The sequence below is a fragment of the Phaseolus vulgaris genome, chromosome 3, assembly GCF_051622355.1.
Source record: "Phaseolus vulgaris cultivar YP4 chromosome 3, ASM5162235v1, whole genome shotgun sequence".
NCBI classification, from domain to species: Eukaryota; Viridiplantae; Streptophyta; class Magnoliopsida; order Fabales; family Fabaceae; genus Phaseolus; species Phaseolus vulgaris.
This window is the reverse complement of record NC_143500.1, coordinates 11,145,765-11,165,268: the sequence shown is the minus strand read 5'-3', so window position 1 is coordinate 11,165,268 and position 19,504 is coordinate 11,145,765. Positions and strand designations below refer to the sequence as shown.

The window sequence follows — 19,504 nt, the reverse complement described above, 5'->3', positions numbered from 1 at the left end:
GTAATACAACAAAGCAACTAAATAAATGTTTAATAATCTAATTGTTTTAGTAGATCAAGAAACATTAGGTTGTATAAGAACATTTACAATGAAAGAAGTTTTTATCAATTTAATATCTAATATGTGAACTATTGGTTCACACGATATTAAATTAATTTTTTAAGGGAGAGGATCAACTGCAATGACTTGCTACCGAGGCTTTGAAGTATTGTCCTTGTTTTGCACTACAATAAAGACTGCATCCCAGTGGAGAAAAAAGAGATTTTATAAGTCTTTTATATGAAGTTTTACTGTATTATATATCTTTTAAGACCTTCTATAATGTTTATACATTTTATATATATTTTTTAATTCACACTTCTTTACAACTTTAAATATTAATTTTATTATTATAATATTTTTTTTATTTTATTTTCAAGACTTAGGTCTCATATAATACCCATATCTTAAATTTAAGGCTCGTATAGACACATGTACATAAAATACATGATTCAAATAATTATTATAAACTTATAATAAACTTTAAACGTAATTTAAGAGAATTGAATTGTATAATAATTTTGAATGAGTTGAATTCAACTATATTATAAGTAGACAAAATACATTATTGAAATAATTATTATAAACTTATACTAAAGTTTAAAAGTAATTTAAGAGAATTGAATTATATAATAATTTTGAACGTGTTGTACAGAATTACATAAATTAAACTAAATTGAATTTTTTATATAATTGTTTAACTATATAAATTGTTTAGATTATTATATATTGATATTTTATTTTAAAATGTGTTTTTGAATATTATAAATTATAGTCCAATTCAGTTGAAATAACTTTATTTAGAATTAAGTCAATTTTTAAAAATTAAATTTATAGAACAATTTAGTGTAATTTTTTTAAATAATTCAGTTTTTTTCATGTAACTCAATTTAATATTAATTTGATTGAATTTATTTTTTAACCACCCTAATAAAAGATATTTTCACTAATAATGTCTTGCATATTATAATTAAGTGATTTAAAATTAAAATAGTGAATTTGAGATTTTGAATTGAAATAAAATGGTTTTTAACTTTTTACGAAAAAATTGATTAGAAAATTGGAAAATTCATTCTAAATTAGGCGTCACAAGTTTTTCAATTTATGTACGTAATCAATTTACTGTTTTTTTTTTCATGTTGCTGAAAATAATGCTTATAATTGTTGAAAACTTACAATAACACAAACAAATCTAAAAAGAAAAATTAATAGGAGGAAATATTTGGTGGACTAAATTGTTATTTAATTTTTATTGTTTATTGGCGGAACGTCGTCGTATGATCATACTTCGTAGTCGCGGTTTGGAGTTTCAACCCACCCCCACCTTGAATGGAATCCGACATTACATTGCAGCGATAGATAGAAGAAACAAAATCGAAAGGTTCAATTCCTACACGCAGTGTGCGAAACCCAATTACTCTACCATGGTTTAGCTTCTGACATGGCTCGCTGAACCCTAGCGTTTCTCCCTCTTTGCAACGCTTGTCCGATCCCGATCCCTTTCTGATTCCGATCTGATCCAATCCAATGTCAGGGGCAGTCTCTGCTCTGTTCCTTCTCGACATCAAAGGCCGCGTCCTCATTTGGCGCGACTACCGCGGCGATGTCACCGCCGTCGAAGCCGAACGCTTCTTCACCAAACTAATTGAAAAAGAGGTTCATTCCTTCTTTTGACCAATCTATGATATGATTATTTGTTTAACTCAGCACCAAGTAACGTATCAATTATATTCTCGTTTCAGCTCCTGTTTTGAGAAATTTGTTCTGCTGTTTCTGATGCAGTTTATAATGTTTTTGTCGAAGCTAGGCTAGATTTTATGTTAATAGGAGTGGAATTGGAATGGAGAATTTTGATTTTTGTATAGTGAAGCTTGTTTTTCAAATTGTTGCAGGGAGATCCGCAGTCTCAAGATCCGGTTGTGTATGATAATGGCGTGACCTACTTGTTTATACAGCATAGCAATATTTTCCTCATGACGGCTACCAGACAAAACTGCAATGCTGCTAGCCTTCTTTTCTTCCTACATCGTATTGTTGATGTAAGTGTGTTATTTCTAATTGTGGTTTTGAATTGAAGGCTTGGTTTTGTCATAGCGATAATGATTCATAGGAATGGTTCGTGTCTTTGAGGCAGGTGTTTAAGCATTATTTTGAAGAATTGGAAGAGGAATCTCTTAGGGACAACTTTGTTGTTGTGGTAAAATGCTAGTGTCCCTTTGAACACCAGTTTCTTTAACAGCTGAATTAGTCTTTCTGGGCAAAATGTTTATTACGGATATGTCCTTTACAGTATGAACTGCTTGATGAAATAATGGACTTTGGCTACCCCCAATATACTGAGGCAAAGATTCTTAGTGAGTTTATCAAGACGGATGCTTATAAAATGGAAGTTACACAGAGACCTCCCATGGCTGTGACAAATGCTGTATCCTGGCGCAGTGAAGGAGTGAGCTACAAGAAAAATGAGGTGGGCATTAGAATTTATCTTGACTTGTAATTTCACGGTCTAGACTACCAATTAATATTCTTCTTTTTCCAGGTTTTCTTGGATGTGGTGGAGAGTGTTAACATGCTTGTCAATAGCAATGGGCAAATAATTAGGTCTGATGTGGTTGGGGCATTGAAGATGAGAACATATCTGAGGTTTGCTTTATACTTTCTTTGAAAACTAGAGTTTCAAGCCATTATCATGGGCTATTAGTTAATTGGGTTAGCACTTAGCGCTATGGTTTTCATTTTCTTAAATCTTCAGGGGATTAGGGTAGGGTAAGATTAGATTTTATGAGTAGTGAAAGGTGAAGAAGAATGCAGCATATGAGGATCAGGAATTCCTTTAACCAGAAAAAAATGAAAAAAGAAACTCAAAAGAGCATTCTGATTTCTCTGAATATCTCAAAAGGAACTCCATTAAAAAACCACACACATGAACCAACATGTAAGCAGGGAAAACTATTGGTATGAAAGAAGATTCAATGGTGAAGAGGTTTCAAGTATTTTTTTTGGCGACCTGTTCTAGCAAGTTGTCACTGCGAGTGACCATTTTAACAAGCTTGTAGAAATTTTTTTTTGACAATGTTTTAGGCGAGCTTCAACTCCCAGTTACTTTCCCAGCAACTGCTGAAAAACTTTCGACTAGTTATTTCTGGCATCTGTCAAGCGCTGTTGAATTTCTTCAGAGAAGTTATTCTTCATTACCTCTATTGTTTGACCACTTCATGTCAATCTCCAATTGCCTATCCTTGCTTAGTTGTGTCAACTCCAGCAGTGTGGACATGTGTTTGGTGTATTTGATCTTATTCGTACCTTTGTTATCAAATTCTCTGATTCTGTTTAGATACTCTCAGCTACATTTTTCCATTTATACTAAGATCTGATTTGTTATCACCTTGAAATATTTGATGTGTTTCCAGTTTTCTGTGATTTTGGATAAGTTTTCTATTCGGTTACTTTTAACCATCTATCCATAACTATAATCACTCTAGCCATTTTGTTGTGCTGTTTCTCCAGCAATGCTCATTTTTCCATTGTTGTATCCCATGCTATATTTTATCTATTTTAAAGGGGTTTATTTGTGAGAAGCTTAAAGCTTAGTAAGCTTGAGGGGGATAGTCATTGCATTCACATGTGACTCATGTGTCTCTCACATGTTAATTGCATTTATTGTTCATAAAAAATAGTGTATAGCATGTAGCAGTCCACTTATTCATAGCCTAGGAAACAGTGCTACTTAGTCTGTATATATGGACGTTTTTCATGAAGGATATACTGCTATTCACTTAAGTTATTCCATCCTATCATCCTTTGTTTCCCTAAAAATTTACAAGCACTGCACATTTTCCATCCTATCATCCTTCAGCAAAATGCTATAATGATTTGACATCCCCTGCTTCTCCCAGCTCAATTTGCATCTTTGCATGCTTCTATTTGCAAGTTCCCATGCTTCTTACAGCCTCTTCCTTGTGACCCTTTTTGATAAATCAAAATTATATAAACAGCTACAAAGTGTTAAAGTCCTGGTGATTAGGGTACTTCAGTTTAACATCTAGCTGACTTGCTAGTTGTGGCAAACCTCTTGTACATAATTTATATATATACGACAGGGTTGAGAGGCTCTTTCATACACAAGTTTTGTGTTATATATTTGTTCCTAGTCTCTGTTTAGTAGGAGTTTCTACTGCTTTACAGTTTCACAACCCAGTCTCTTTAGCAAATCTAATACATATTTTTTGTGGTTTATGAATATACCTCATTTAGTTCTAGGAAATTCTATGCTCAAAATGTTTCAGTGGTCCCAAATCCTTAATTCAAAATGTTTCCATTGGCGAAGGTGTTTGAATTGAAGAAATTGGACTGGCCACATGAATACGTATGTAGGGAGGATATTTTAGTGGGGTCATTGCTAAGGTTGAGTTAGGCCTAAACCATTTTGTAAAACAAAAAATGAGGACAATTTTGGTAGAACAATTCTATCAGCCCAGAAAGTGGCCCCTTAAATGAGAGAAGATTTTCGGTGATCCTCTCTCTCCTCTTAGTAATTCTATCATCCGTCTTTTCTCTCCCTTGAGTCCTTATATAATTAACTAAACCTCATGTCATTTCTCTCACTCCATTGCCAATGCCAACTCAGAGCATCCCTATTCTTTTTGAAACTTTTCCTATGACATAAAGTTTAGTCCACCCTCACTATTTGGCTCTAATTGGCCCATTTCTTCCTCACTGTTCCTTTCATAATCATAACAAAAAGTATAGTTTCTGTGCATATCATAATCAGTTTTGGTTAACTCAAAACAATTATTGACTTGACTCTATGCAATAACGTGTAATTTATTGTATCCGAGTTTAACAATCAGATGCGTCATACGACTTTTTTAAAATTCAAATACTTCTTGAACTGGTAGTCGGGGGTATCAGTACTCGACACAAGTAGGATATCAATATTTTTCCATTTTTTGGAGTATCTAGGCTTCATTGGTGTGATGAATCTGGATGTTCTTCCTCCCATATTGGTTTTGATTCTCTTCTCTCGTAATTGTATCCAACATTTTTTAAAAATGTTGTAAAGGTTTGCTAAAATCTAAGAAGTGCAAATGAAAATAGTATTTTGGAGTATGTCGTTTTCTTTTGCTGATTAGACATTGGATTGCTTCACTCATTTAGTATAGTTAAAATTTTTTAAGAGTTGGTGCTAACAATACATGATTAGGGAATAGTTACTGTTAGATTAGGTATTAAATATAGGTAGTAAGTAGTTGTATTGGAAAACTGCTATATAAGTTGTTTACTTATTAACATTAATTTCTTGTACCTTTTGATTTCCTTATGTAATTTTCTTGTATAAATAGCAAAGATCAGTTGAGAGATAATCTATCTCTTAAGCTCTTTTTATCATATTTTTAGTCTAAAGTTGGTATCAGAGCGAGTCGATCCCTCTATGCTAGTTTTACGATTCTCCACCACTGTCCACCATCATCCTCCACTGGCACCATCTCTACCTAGTCATTGTTTTGTCAACGTTTTCCACCTTTTGTCACTGTGTCTACTGCTGGTGACCACCTTTTTTTCGTCAACCGTCGAATTTGGTGTCTCGTCGTGCGATGTCCAACCCAACTCGTCACACATGCCATCTCCATTTGCTGCAGATTGACACGTAAAGGTCACATGCCACCTTCCCATCACCAAATCTACTCTGCGTCTTCTCCACAAGGCTCGCTAGACCTCCTTGTTCTTGTTTTGGTCCTTGTTCCTCTAGTTTCAGCTTTGGAAGAGATGCTCCTCTCTCCTACTCTCTCATACTCTTCCTCCACAATTATTTGTAAAGTTTAATAGTTATCACTAGTTGTGGAGTGTAGATTGTTGGCAAATTCTTCCTTCAATATGCCTTCCTTTTCTCAAGTGGATACAAACATTCTCAATGTTCCTTTTTGTCCCAAATTGTCCTTTTAACCTAATTTCCTTAAGTCAATTAACTAAAAATTCAAATTTCTCTATAATTGTTGATGCAAATTCTTTTGTTATACAAGAGCGTAGTATAGGTCGACTGATTGGTGAAAGACATGAGTCTAGGGGACTCTACTATCTAAGGCACTAGATCGTCAAAATCTTGTTTAGCATCCCCATCATCTAAGCTTCTACACGATCACTTTGGTCATCCACATTTATCAAAATTAAAAAGGATAATTCCCAATTAGCAAACTCCAAGTCTTAGAATGAGTCATGTCAATTAGGAAAACATATTTGGTCTTCTTTTGCAAAAAGAACTGAATTAGGATGCAACTTTGTCTTTTCTATAATTCATTATGCTATTTGGGTCCAAGTCGAGTTTTATCCTTTGAGTTTCGTTATTTTGTCACTTTTATTGATGAATATTCTCGTTGTACTTGGGTTGGGTTTACTTAATGAATGATCGTTTTGAACTTTCGAATATCTTTGTGTCTTTCTTTAATGAAATCGAGAACCAATTTGGCCAAGTGATCAATATTTTAAGGAGTGATAATGCCAAAGATTACTTTTCATCTGGGGTTTTTTCACCCTTTTAAATTCACATGGCATTTTGCACCAGTCCACCTGTCCTCATGCACCTAAACAAAATGGTATTGTAGAGAGAAAGAATAGACACTTAGTTGATACTAGTCATACCTTGAGGCTTGGTGCCAATGTATCTGTCCATCACTAGGGTGATGCCATTCTTACTGCCTATTATCTTATTAATAAAATGCCATCTTCTTTGTACAATAAAGTTCCATATTCCATTGTGTTTCCAAATGAACCTTTGTTTCCCATTTCTCCTCAAGTCTTTAGTTGTGTGTCTTTTGTACATAATGTGCCTCTAGGTTTGGATAAACTTTCAGTATGAGTTATAAAATGCTTTTTTAGGATATTCTCGTATTCAAGAACGGTATCGATTTCACTTGTCTATAAGTGTCACCTTTTATTGAAGAAACTCCTCTCTTCTCTTCCTCCCCACAAGATGTTAACTATGTCCAATTGGTCTTACCTATGGCCTTAGTTGAGCCCTTTGTGTATCCTATTCCTAACATTTTTCCAACATCTCCCAATAATTAGCCCAGTTCACCTGGACCATCTTCTCATCTTATCACCTTCCAACAACTGTCTCCAGTGATTGCTCCAATACCACATGGTGAGTCCTCTTCATCAAGTCCTTCACCATCATTGTTCCATACTATGTCTCCTGATAGTGAAGATTCTAGTCGGCCTACATGCCATTTGAAAAGGTACTCGCTCTTCATGCAATCCCCATCCTATTTACAATTTTATAAGCTATCATTGTTTCTCCTCTTCTTATTGTTCTTTTATCTCCTCTGTATCTTCTGTTACCATTCCTAAAAGTGTGAAAGAGACACTTGATCATCCTAGATGGCAACAAGCCATGATTGATGAAATGCAAATTCTTGAATGTAATGGTACATGGGACTTAGTTTCTTTTCCACCTAGACAAAAGGTTGTTGGTTGTCGTTGGGTTTACACCATTATTTGGGCCAAATGGTGAAGTTGATGGCCTCAAAGCTAGATTGGTGGCCAAAGGATATACTCATATCTATGACCTTGATTATGGTGATACATTTTTTGCCGCAGCCAAAATGACCAATGTGTCTCTGGTTTGCCATGACAACTATACGTCATTGACCTCTCCATCAATTAGATATAAAAAAATGTTTTCCTTCGTGAGTGATCTAGAAGAGGAGATTTACATGGAGCAACCTCTTGGTTTTGTTGTGAGGGGGAGTCTGACTTGGTTTGTGAATTACATTCTGGAAAATTCATTCATATTGTTCAAACTTATAGAATGAAACGCAGTGAGGCAGATCATTCAGTTTTTTATCATCATACCTCTCCTGGAAAAGGTGTTTATTTAATTGTGTATGTTGATGACATAGTTATTACATAAAATGATGCTACTAGAATCTTGTAGCTAAAGGAACACTTATGTATTCACTTTTAGACCAAAGCCCTTTGAAAATCTTAAATACTTTCTATCTAGGCATTGCAGTGGGTCAATCAAAGGAAGGTGTTGTAGTTTCTCAAAAGAAATATGCTTTAGATATCTTGGAAGAAACATGCATGACTGACGATAGACTAGTAGATAGCCATATGGATCCAAATAAAATATTAATGGTTGATAAAGATGAACCCTTCTTTGACCCAGAGAGATTTAGAAGACTTGTTGGGAAACTTATTTATCTCACTATTACTAGACCTGATCTATCTTTTGCAGTGGGTGTTGTTAGTCAATTTATGCAAAATCCTTGTTTTGATAGTTGGAATGCTAGCATCCACATCTTAAGATACTTATAAAAAGGCTTCGGGGCAAGGTCTGTTGTACAAAGATAAAGAGAAATACCCGAATTTCGGAATATTATGATGCTGATTGAACATAATCTCCTATGGATAGATGTTCCATTACAGGTATTGTGTTCTCATTAGAGGAAACATTATTTCTTGAAAAATCAAGAAACAAAATGTGATTGCTTGATCTAGTGTTGAAGTTGAATATAGGGCAATGATGTCTCTTGTGAAATTGTATATAGGTGAAACAATTCCTTCAAGCATTAAAATTATGTGAGATCCAACAAATGAAGATGTATTGTGATAATCAAGTTGCTCTCCACATTGCTTCCATCTAGTATTCCATGAGAGGACTAAACACATAGAACTTGGCTGTCATTTTATTCGGGAAAAGTTGCTATCCAAGGAAATTTGTATTTTATTGAGACCTCAGATTGAATTTATTTGTTTCAAACTTGGTACATACAATTTGTATGCTTGAGCTTGACGGGGAGTGTCAGAATAGGTATTGAATATAGGTAGTGAGTAATTGTATTGGAAAACTACTATGAGATGTTTACTTATTAGCATTAATTTCTTGTACCTTTTGGTGTTCGTGATGTAACTTTCTTCTATAAGTAACAAAGATCAGCTGCAATATAACAAATAAATCTTTTATGCTCTTTTTATCGTATTTTCAGTCTTAAGTGTACATTGAACATAGATTCTACTACTTGGTTCATTTTAGAGTCTACTTTAACAGTTGATAGTGGTTTGGATTAAGAAGACTGTACATTTATTTTGAAGTATCTATTAGTATAATTAAATTCTGTGCTCGAGTGTTCATCTAAATCATGAATATTCAATCCATGGCTTGTATAATGCAGTGGTATGCCTGAGTGTAAACTTGGGTTAAATGATAGAGTATTATTAGAGGCACAAGGTAGAACAACCAAGGGAAAAGCAATTGACTTGGAGGACATCAAATTTCATCAGTATGTATGCATGATTCTCTTCCTTATATTCTCTGATTGATAACTGTGAGTGCAAATTTAAATATATACTTTCTACAAGATGTCTATGTCTATTCTTGACTAATTCTCAAATTATGTGCTGACACTTGACAAAGGTGTGTGCGTTTGGCCCGATTTGAGAATGACCGAACGATTTCCTTTATCCCTCCTGATGGGTCATTTGATTTAATGACATATAGGCTCAGTACACAGGTACATTTTCTCTATATGAGATAAAATTCTGACTTTGCGGTGACATAGTAAATAGTTTACACTCATACTGGAGAAAAAACTATTCCAAGTTTGTTGATTATCTGATCTCTGTTTCCAGGTTAAGCCTTTAATTTGGGTGGAAGCACAAGTTGAAAACCATTCAAAAAGTCGGATCGAGATTATGGTAAAAACTAGGAGTCAATTTAAGGAACGCAGGTATTTTCTTCCTTCATATCTCTTCCTTTTTAATCTGATTAATATTGTGTACTGACTGCACGAGTGGTTTGCTCTAGATTTATACTACTATATGTATTTACTTCCCCGGCTACTCAGATAATTGAATTTTACAGTACTGCCACAAATGTTGAGATCGAGTTGCCTGTCCCTGCTGACGCAACCAATCCAAATGTTCGGACTTCAATGGGATCTGCGTCATATGCACCTGAAAAAGATGCATTAATCTGGAAAATAAGATCATTTCCCGGAGGCAAGGTATTAATTCACTAGGAAGTTGCATTGTACCCATGAATAACGCCCATAATTGATGGCACAATTTGATTGAGAGCTAATGGATCTGGTTCTGTTGTTTGATACGTCAGGAGTACATGTTAAGGGCAGAGTTTCGTCTTCCCAGTATAATAGACGAGGAAGCAACTCCCGAGAGAAAAGCTCCCATACGCGTAAAATTTGAGATACCCTATTTTACTGTGTCTGGGATTCAGGTATTGCTACGCGTACAACACTTTTCATATATTCTGAAAATTGCTATTCCTATATGCATCTCTATATCTTATTAAAAGATGAATATTTCCTCTGTTATATATCTCCTATTCTGAATCACAGTCTCTGACAGTAATGGATACAACATTGACAAAGATAATCGAACACGGTTAAGATCCACAATATAGGATACTGGAACATTGCACACTACTTAAATAAGAGAGAGAGAAAAAACTCAAATGGAATGAAATATGAACATACTAATGGTCTAATTAATAATCTATATTTCTATATTATTACAAGTTCATCTTTTTCCTACGCTAGCAAGCCTCTCTAAAAAATATTCAGAAACATTATTTTGCAATCACTACTTGGTTTCTTTACAAAAGAATTCCAACAAATGAATGTTTTTTTTAATGGTACTAGTGACATGTCCATTCATAGGGTCTTAGCTAGTGTCTGAACTGACATTTTTTTTATCGGACGCCTAATGATTGTATAAGAGTGTCCATTATAGGAGTGTCTGGCATGTATAAGAGTTAGTGTCAGGAGCATGTTCAACACTCACTTAGAACTAGATAGGTGTCCACGCTACATCGTATTGCTCACACTTTCCCTGTCTTTATTTGTCTGTTGGTGTCTCACTTATCATTTTGATTACTTCTCGATGCATGAAGCAACGATTGTATTTTTAAGTCGATGGGTCTTCTGAAATTCATTTGTTTTCACGGTTGCATTGATATTCCGGTCAGAAAGAGTGTTTATAGATGATATTAAATTTTAAAATAACTACTAATGACTAATGGGAAGAAAGAACTTGACATCATAAATGGATGATATACTATTATACATAATTTTCCAACTTTTCTATGATTAATAGTTTTGTCTAGTAGTAATGAAACGGATGGGACTAGGTAATCTGAACGAAACATCAACATCCACATGACATTGTGTGAAAATTATGTTTAAGTTTACCATACATTTTCTTTAAATTCAAATACAAACAAAAAAAACAGGCTTAGTAAGTTTAAATACAAACAAATTTCTACTAACTCTATTTAATGTTATTGTTTCAAAAATACGTTTATGTTTACACAATTTTGAGAATGTACTTTTTGTTTTATTTTATGAAATTAAGAATATTAAATAAACTTAGCTAACATTAATATGAACTTAGGTAATTTTCCTTTATATTTGAGTCTAGAGATATTAGGTGTTTAAATTCAATTAATATAGGTAATGATTGATTAATTAATCAAGGAGTTATTCAACCGTGTAAATGTTTTGATTTGTAGGTAAGATATTTGAAGATTATTGAGAAAAGTGGGTATCAGGCTCTTCCATGGGTGAGATACATAACAATGGCTGGAGAGTATGAACTGAGGCTCATTTGAGATTTGTATCTTTGTTTTGTATTCCCGAAATATTTGTCGCATTCAATGATCGTGGATGGAAAAGGGAATCTCAGGTCAAATGAGGTTTTGGCCGACCGCATCAAATTAGAAGTTACTCATAGTCTTGAAAGCTGAAAATCATGAGTTGTCAAGTGTAAGCCAGAAACTCTTATCAAGCCCCTCGCTCAAATCTGTTGTGATTGGGAAAATGGTTGGTTCTCCCTCTTCTCTTTTTAGGCCTTTTCTGTAATCACATTCTGTCCATCTTTTTCCAACTTCTCCTTGTAATTTCATCTTCTTTTTAAAGAGAATTCTAGGGTTTTGTTTTACCAAGTAAATTACTCCTATAGACCAATTATAGACAAGGGAGATAATTGTCCCTCAGCTATGTATGAACGATAAATACAAATGCATTTTTTAAATATTTATTCACAAAGTTTTACAGATTACTTGGTCCAAACAAATGATTAATAGTTTTTACGATAGAATACTATAATTAAAAGAATTTGTACTCTACATTATATGTTCTTGTTTAATAAATCGATTCTTAATCCTACAATACATGTTTGAATTCGAAAACGTATAAGTTAATGAAGTTGCATAGCATATATAAGATTATATAGTTTGGACAAAATTTTAAATAAGTAAAAGAAAAGAAAAAAAAAATGAATTGATTTTTCTGAAACTTAAAATTTATTTATGCACAATATATTCTTTTTTATAAATTTTCTTAGTTTAACTTCTCCAAAAGTTGAAGTTCGTAGCTTTAACTTATTTACCCAAAAATATAATCATTTTCTCTATTTCTTTTCCCACAAGTTTCAATAGATTTTTTTAGAAATCGAGCCTATACAACCTTGAAATTTGGTGCCTAAACTCACTTGTAAGAATAGCTCTTATTGCATTTTTATGGCATACTAGATATGGTCAATGCATAGGTAAATAATTAAAATGTTAGAATTTATTTTATTAAAAAGGATGTGGTGATTATGTTTTTACCTACACTTAACCTTTAATCATAGTTGTTTTAGACGAAAATAATGTATAAATCTACTGTTTTAAATAATATTTTTTTAACTGAGTTTGTTTGGATTTTAATTATTATTTCTTCCAATCTTGCGTTTTAGTCATGGTAGATGCTTTAATATTTCTTAGAAGTTGATCAAACCATGTAAAAATTCAAGATGTTTCTCTGAATGAAAATAGAAAACGAGATTTGAGTTAAAGTATTAGAAAATAAAATCTATAGTATTTCATAAACATAATTGGAAGCCATGAAGCTCGGTCACTCCTCTTAAATAGCGTGTCGGTGTTCGATACGAGTATCGGACACCGACACTCGTATGACACCTGTAGGACACGTATTCGTGAAGTGTCCAATTCAAAAAATATTTTGTTAGATTTTTGACAATTCTAGTACACTTCTAACACAATTTTAAAATGGAAAAATACATTAATTTTCTAAAAATTTAAACTTTATTGTATAAATTGTTATTATGGTTATAAAAAATAAGAAACAAATCCTTGTGAATCAGTCATAAAAAACATCTTTCTGCTCCAAAAAATAATCTGGAACATACTTGGGCACATAAATCTTTATTGTCAATTTATATAATTCATAATTATATAATATATAGATTCGTGTCCTCGTGTCCTACATTTTAGAGATTTTACGTATCTCCGTGTTTGTGTTAGTGTTTGTGCTACATAGATTAAAAGTAAATCATCTGCAAAAAAAAAAAATACAAAGATGCATAATCGCGACAAAAATGGAAACATAATTTGAATTCTCTAGAAATTTGGAAATTAAGAAAATTATAAACAATATATGAGATAAAAATATATTTTTGAGATCCTTGGAACATAAAAACTTATAAAAGATACAAGATTCAAGGAGAAAGAAGAAGCTACATAGTGAGATACAAGTTTCAAGGAGAAAGAAGAAGCTAGACAATCACGTTCGAACAACAAAGCATTAACGTTTTCTTATTTTCTTCTTTGTAATTTTTTGTCTGTTTTGCCTCTACGTGAAATATTAAACTTCTTTGGGTTGATTATCTTGTGATTTTGAAATGAATTTTATAGTTTTTTAGTAAAGTTTTATTTTTTTTAAAATTCTCTGTGCCAGTTTGTGTCAGACTATATGAGTTTTTAATTCGTTTTTGTTAAGGATTTTTTTTAACGCTAGTTTAGAATTCGATTCTTTTCTTTAATTGAAGTTCTTGGTTAGTTTGCTTAATTCTAATAAATCTTTTGTTTTGCTTAATTCAAGAGGTAGAAATAAATATCTCACAAGTAGACGTTAGACGAGTGAAATACGAAATGTGTTTTAGAGTTGAAAAAAATGAAAATCTTAAGACAATCAATGACGAATTCACTTTTGAATGAACTTGAGAGTCAACCTCATTTTTTTTTACTGTTTTATAATCATTTATCTTAATTTTTTGCATAATCATCCCAACCCCCTTTTTATCTTTATTATTATTTCTAAGGCTTATCGTTTGTAAATAAGTTTTAAACTCTGGTTGACTGGATTTACTATTAGATTCGTTAAGAGATAACTTGAGGTCATCTGACCTTAGCTCTTTGATGTTAGACAATCTAGTATTGCATTAAACGATCTCCATTAAAATTACTTTAATTTTACGGTTACATAAAAGTATCAAGATGTTTAAACCAACTAAATTTTATATAACTAATAAATTGTTAAACACTTAAAAAGTACATTGATAGGAGTTTTATATTGACGATGAATACCATGGAAAATAATTTATTAAAAGAGATAATGAAATATATTGATAATACTATTATTCAAAGTATTTGGTTTCTATTTATCAGCTAGAGAAACCTTAGTACACACAAGAAAAGAAAGGAAGTTGGGGAAAAAAATTCTTCATAACTATATATGCTTTGTTTAGACTGTGAAATGCAACGTAGTTCCTATAATCTTTACATTGAAACAATATTTATAGTATCAATGAAAGAGTAAACAAATTTTATGATTAAAAAGAGAGAAATATGAGACTAATAAATATTATAATGGAGAAAGATAAACAGAAACTTTTTTTTATATACTACTGTACGAGTAATTACACAACTCTGAAATTTTTTATACCATTTAATGGAATCTTACTTTCACATGTTATTTCTAATTAAGCTTGAATAGGCAATATTTTCTTAGCACAAGAGTTAAACTCTTGTTCTTAATGTCTTGCACAGAAACCTCTGGAAGAGTCATCGTAATTTCAATTTTACTCTTTTAAAATTTGTATTTTGCATATCACAATTCAAAATACCATTTTGTATTTCAAAATATATAATATAATATACATTTTGAAATATTTTTTGATTTTGTATTTGAATTTTAGATTCTGAAATATATATTTTATTTTGTATTTCAGATTGTCTATTACTAAATATAAATTTTTGTATTTTGAGACGTGTATTCTGGAATACAAAATAAAAAATACATTCTAAAAGTTTATTACAATCTAAAAAATTTATTATCCTAATAAAAAAAATATTATAGATTTAGAAATATATATAGGAACATGAAATCTAAAATGGATTAATAAATTTAAAATATATATATATATATATATTTTGGAAGGTATTTTTAATTTCATAAAAATATACAGAATATAATCCATAATGTATTAATATATTTTGGATTGTATATTTTAGTAGGTATTTTTCAGATTAGAAATTCATACCGAAATGTAAAGTATATAATGTCTTTTTTAATAGATAGTTTAGCCCAAATAGACAAAATTTTCCTTTATGTGGAAAATTGGTTTTAACATTTTTAAAAAAATTAAATAACTCTGAATGAAACATAACTTTACATTTTAAATAACATCAGTTGTACCCTTTATACCTTTCTTTTAGTCACAACACTTTTCATTCTTCTCTAGTCACAATTTTTGAGAGAATAATTTCATCATTTGACATGTTTTAATTTGTTTCATAAGATAAATAAATCCACATTTACCTAGGGTTTTGATCTCTTATAGTTAGAAGTTGTTTCTCATACAACATTGCAAAGATTCTACAAAACAAATAACTATTGTTGCACTTCCAGTGGTTTCATGAAGCGGATTGTTATTGCAACCTGAAACAAATTGTCAATTATTGGAACCAAAAGTTTCTTCTGCACTGCAAAGATAATTATTTATTTACTTTTTGTACTCAATTTTTGCATCTTATTAGTTTTTTTTTTCCTAGGTTTATAGCTTCTGGATTGTACAAGAAGTGAATGAAAACACATCCATCACTAGTAAAAATACCACAAAATTTATCTTAACTACTAATGTTCACCACCAACCACCACAAGCAACTACCACCAATTGAAAATAAAATAAAGAAGAAGACACCATACTCAAAAAGACATTATTGAAATTAAAAAATAATATAGAAGAGGATGGGGAAGGTATGGAGGTGTAGGAAGAATTTACCTTGGAAATATGGGCAGAAAGCCCATTTAATACAATTTGGGCTTCGTATTTGTGAGCCCAATCATTTCTTCTTGTTGGTGGTGGGTTGGAGCAGTTAGGGTTTTGGGTTTGGTTTCTCCGACCGCGAACATTTCCGATCTTTGGCATCAGCAAGTATCACCAATCTGAGAAATGTCGATGATGCAACGTAACGGACGCAACAAGAGCGTGGTGAAGCGGTCGAAGAAGTACTTGGAGGAAGCACTGTACGTGAAGCTCTTCAAAGATGGCAGTTCCCAACTCAGCGTTCGTCAGAGCCTCAACAACTTTATCAAGACCGGAAAGCGCGTCTACAAATGGGAGGTTGGCGACACTCTCAAGAAGCTTCGCGATCGCAAGCTCTATCAACCTGCTCTCAAGGTCACTCGTTCATTTTCATTTTTCGCTTTTTTAGGTTCTATGTTTAAACCATTTCTACGTAATGTTAACGTTTAGAAACAGATCATGTTAGTGATTCTACTCATTTCAATATCCATTTCTTCTTATTAAACATTTTTTAGGTTGAATGTGATTTTGGTTACTTTATATACTGAATTGTTGGTTATTAGCTTCTCGAAGTGAAATTTGTCTCTTGCTAGTCCCTCGGTTATGATAATGTATTCAGCTTAGTATCTGTCTTTCGCAAAAAAATTCGTATCATTTTGTTATCTCATTTATGAAAATAGGTCTTTCACTTTGATTTCGGTGGCAACAAGGTTTTTGTGGCTGCATTTCGCTGCTGTTTCTTGCAACACCAAGGATCATGATGAGAATATACAACCTTAAGAATCACATATAACATATTTTCAGAAATGGAAAACTAAGAAGAGAGTATTTTATTTTGGGGAAAAGAAGACGTTGTCCTATTTGAAGGGAATGAAAATATAGTCAGTCCTTGTTTTCCATAGTAAGATTTCGGATCTGGTACGTAATGTTGTAGGAATTATTGTATTATTGTTGTTATTCAACTTTTAACCAATTGACATAGGTCTTGAATTTTTAATTAATATTGTTTTCTTAGTTTATGGATGTGAATGCACCAAAGGCAATCAAAGGGTTAGTAACTTAGTAGTGAATTAATGATAGTATGTGCTGTCAACTTATTAACACAGACAAAAAATGCTGATGCACAGAAGAATGGGAAATTTTGCATCCTACATACTTTTAAAGAAAAGAAGAGTATAGAATTTTCTTTAAGAAAAGAACTTGATGTTTCTCTTTTTATTAGTTCTTTCAAATTTGAGTGATGAATTGTCTTGTGTGATCACTTTTTCTTTGTGCATGCAAGTTGGGAACAAAACTATGCTATCTTTAAATCTAGAGATTGTTGTTGGCAGACTATAGTTTTTCATAACTTTTATTGATGGGAAATGTATTTTTTGTTATAGCTATCGGAAACTATGGCTAAGAGGAACATGATCAAGACAGTCAGTGACAATGCTATACATCTCGACCTGCTTGCCAAGGCTCGAGGAACTACTGCTGCTGAAAATTATTTTGTTAATCTCCCAGAATCGGCTAAGAATCATCTATGTTATGGAGCCCTTCTGAACTGCTACTGCAAGGAACTGATGACTGAAAAGGCAGAAGGTCTTATGGATAAGATGAAGGAGCTTAGCCTTCCTTTAAGTTCCATGCCTTACAACAGTCTTATGACTCTTTATACAAAAGTAGGGCAGCCAGAAAAAGTTCCATCCATCATACGAGAAATGAAGGCTAGCAATATCACGCTGGATTCTTTCACGTACAATGTCTGGATGAGGGCTCTCGCTGCTGTTAATGATATTTCTGGTGTTGAAAGGGTTCATGATGAAATGAAGAGGGATGGAGTCACTGGAGACTGGACAACATATAGCAACTTAGCATCTATTTTTGTTGATGCTGGCTTTTTAGATAAGGCGGAAGTGGCGCTTAAGGAATTGGAGAAGAGAAACGCTTTCAAAGATCTTTCTGCTTACCAGTTTCTAATTACGTTGTATGGGCGAACTGGTAACTTATATGAGGTTTATCGGGTCTGGCGATCACTTAGGCTGGCATTTCCTAAAACTGCAAACATAAGCTATTTGAATATGATTCAGGTGTTGGTTAACTTGAAAGATCTCCCAGGAGCAGAAAAATGTTTCCGGGAGTGGGAATCTGGCTCTCCTAAGTATGATATTCGAGTTGCAAATGTTCTGATTGGAGCATATGCAAAATTAGATATGCTGGAGAAGGCTGAAGAGCTCAAGGAGCGCGCTCGGAGGAGCGGTGCCAAGCCGAATGCAAAATCCTGGGAAATATTTTTGGATTACCATTTGCAGAAGGGAGACTTTAAGTTGGCAGTGGATTGTCTAGACAAAGCAATATCAATTGGTAGAGGGAATGGTGAGAAGTGGATTCCATCGTCAAAGATCATGGTTATCATGATGAGGCATTTTGAACAAGAGAAGGATGTTGATGGTGCAGAAGAATTTCTAGAGATTGTGAAGAAATCTATGGATTCTCTAGGGGCGGAGGTGTTTGAATCCTTGATCAGAACTTATGCAGCTGCTGGTAGGACCAGTTCGGCCATGCAACGGAGGTTGAAGATGGAGAATGTGGAGGTGAGTGAAGACACCCAGAAATTGCTTGAGGCAATATCTGTGGAGTGACTCACTATGCTCTAATCCTTCAAGTTTTGATTGTTGTAAATTGAGATGATGCGGTCATTCTACCCTAAATTTTGCCATTTCGATTTATACATTTTGGAATGGCGCATGCTTTAGAACATTAAGGGCCTCTTATTTGATTATTGAAAAATAAAATACATGTCATACTGAATCTTGTGTGATAGTAAACATTTATTGTGTGTTTGGTTTTATGGAAAGAGACAGAGAGGATGGAAGTAGAGAAGAAAAATAATTAGAAACTAAAATTGAATGTTTAGTGAAGAATACAAATATGTGAGAAATAAAGATAAAATATTTTAAAAATTGTGTAGTATTAGATAGAAAATAAAGAGATCTACAGAGATGAGTAGAAATAGTAGAGTTTTATTGTTCTCTAAATTAATTTTCTTCCTCTTCTCGCAAATAAATCAATTAAATTAATTGTTTGGCCCCTCCTATCTTCTCTCTGTCGAATCATCATTTTAGCATTGAAGATTGATTACATCTCTGTCGAGGAAAGGACGTAGGTAAATCAATTCTCGAAATACTTCCCCGAGTCCCAACAATATAATTTATTTTTACAGCATTCAAACTATAAAATGTTGTTACATGATATTATGGATATCCAAAAATTACTTGCGCGTGATTTTTGTAAATTATAATTGCAATGCATTTTAAGTTAAACGAAGGAAAAAATATGTTTTCACTCAAACTTTAGGACCAAACATATTGTTAAATCACAT

At 32.8% G+C, this 19,504-nt stretch overlaps 2 protein-coding genes across 3 annotated transcripts; both read left to right on the top strand.

The window, feature by feature from the left end:
- Nucleotides 1–1,095: 1,095 nt before the first annotated feature.
- On the top strand, nucleotides 1,096–12,111 carry LOC137806574 (AP-1 complex subunit mu-2). The gene is made up of 11 exons (XM_068606776.2): nucleotides 1,096–1,695; nucleotides 1,932–2,078; nucleotides 2,174–2,236; nucleotides 2,330–2,506; nucleotides 2,579–2,682; nucleotides 9,210–9,317; nucleotides 9,452–9,548; nucleotides 9,667–9,764; nucleotides 9,899–10,040; nucleotides 10,148–10,270; nucleotides 11,564–12,111. The coding sequence occupies exons 1-11, from the start codon at nucleotides 1,567–1,569 to the stop codon at nucleotides 11,660–11,662; spliced, it is 1,287 nt and encodes a 428-aa protein (XP_068462877.1). The 5' UTR covers nucleotides 1,096–1,566; the 3' UTR covers nucleotides 11,663–12,111.
- Nucleotides 12,112–16,126: 4,015 nt separating this feature from the next.
- Nucleotides 16,127–18,933, top strand: LOC137806573 (Tetratricopeptide repeat (TPR)-like superfamily protein). 2 transcript variants are annotated; one of them, XM_068606774.1, is made up of 2 exons: nucleotides 16,127–16,515; nucleotides 17,523–18,933. In XM_068606774.1, exons 1-2 carry the CDS (start codon nucleotides 16,288–16,290, stop codon nucleotides 18,762–18,764), a joined length of 1,470 nt encoding a protein of 489 aa, XP_068462875.1. In that variant the 5' UTR covers nucleotides 16,127–16,287; the 3' UTR covers nucleotides 18,765–18,933. The 2 variants fall into 2 exon arrangements, with proteins under 2 accessions (XP_068462875.1, XP_068462876.1); XM_068606775.1 differs by having other exon boundaries at nucleotides 16,221–17,058.
- The last annotated feature ends 571 nt before the right edge of the window (nucleotides 18,934–19,504 follow it).

What these genes read in the sequence shown, in the direction of transcription:
- LOC137806573 (XM_068606774.1), top strand. Translation starts at nt 16,288, where the DNA reads ATGTCGATGATGCAACGTAACGGACGCAACAAGAGCGTGGTGAAGCGG. An exon ending in TCTATCAACCTGCTCTCAAG is followed by an intron (nt 16,516 to 17,522) that starts GTCACTCGTTCA and finishes TTTTTGTTATAG; the next exon opens with CTATCGGAAACTATGGCTAA.
- LOC137806574 (XM_068606776.2), top strand. Translation starts at nt 1,567, where the DNA reads ATGTCAGGGGCAGTCTCTGCTCTGTTCCTTCTCGACATCAAAGGCCGC. An exon ending in GGGACAACTTTGTTGTTGTG is followed by an intron (nt 2,237 to 2,329) that starts GTAAAATGCTAG and finishes TGTCCTTTACAG; the next exon opens with TATGAACTGCTTGATGAAAT. An exon ending in CATATAGGCTCAGTACACAG is followed by an intron (nt 9,549 to 9,666) that starts GTACATTTTCTC and finishes CTCTGTTTCCAG; the next exon opens with GTTAAGCCTTTAATTTGGGT.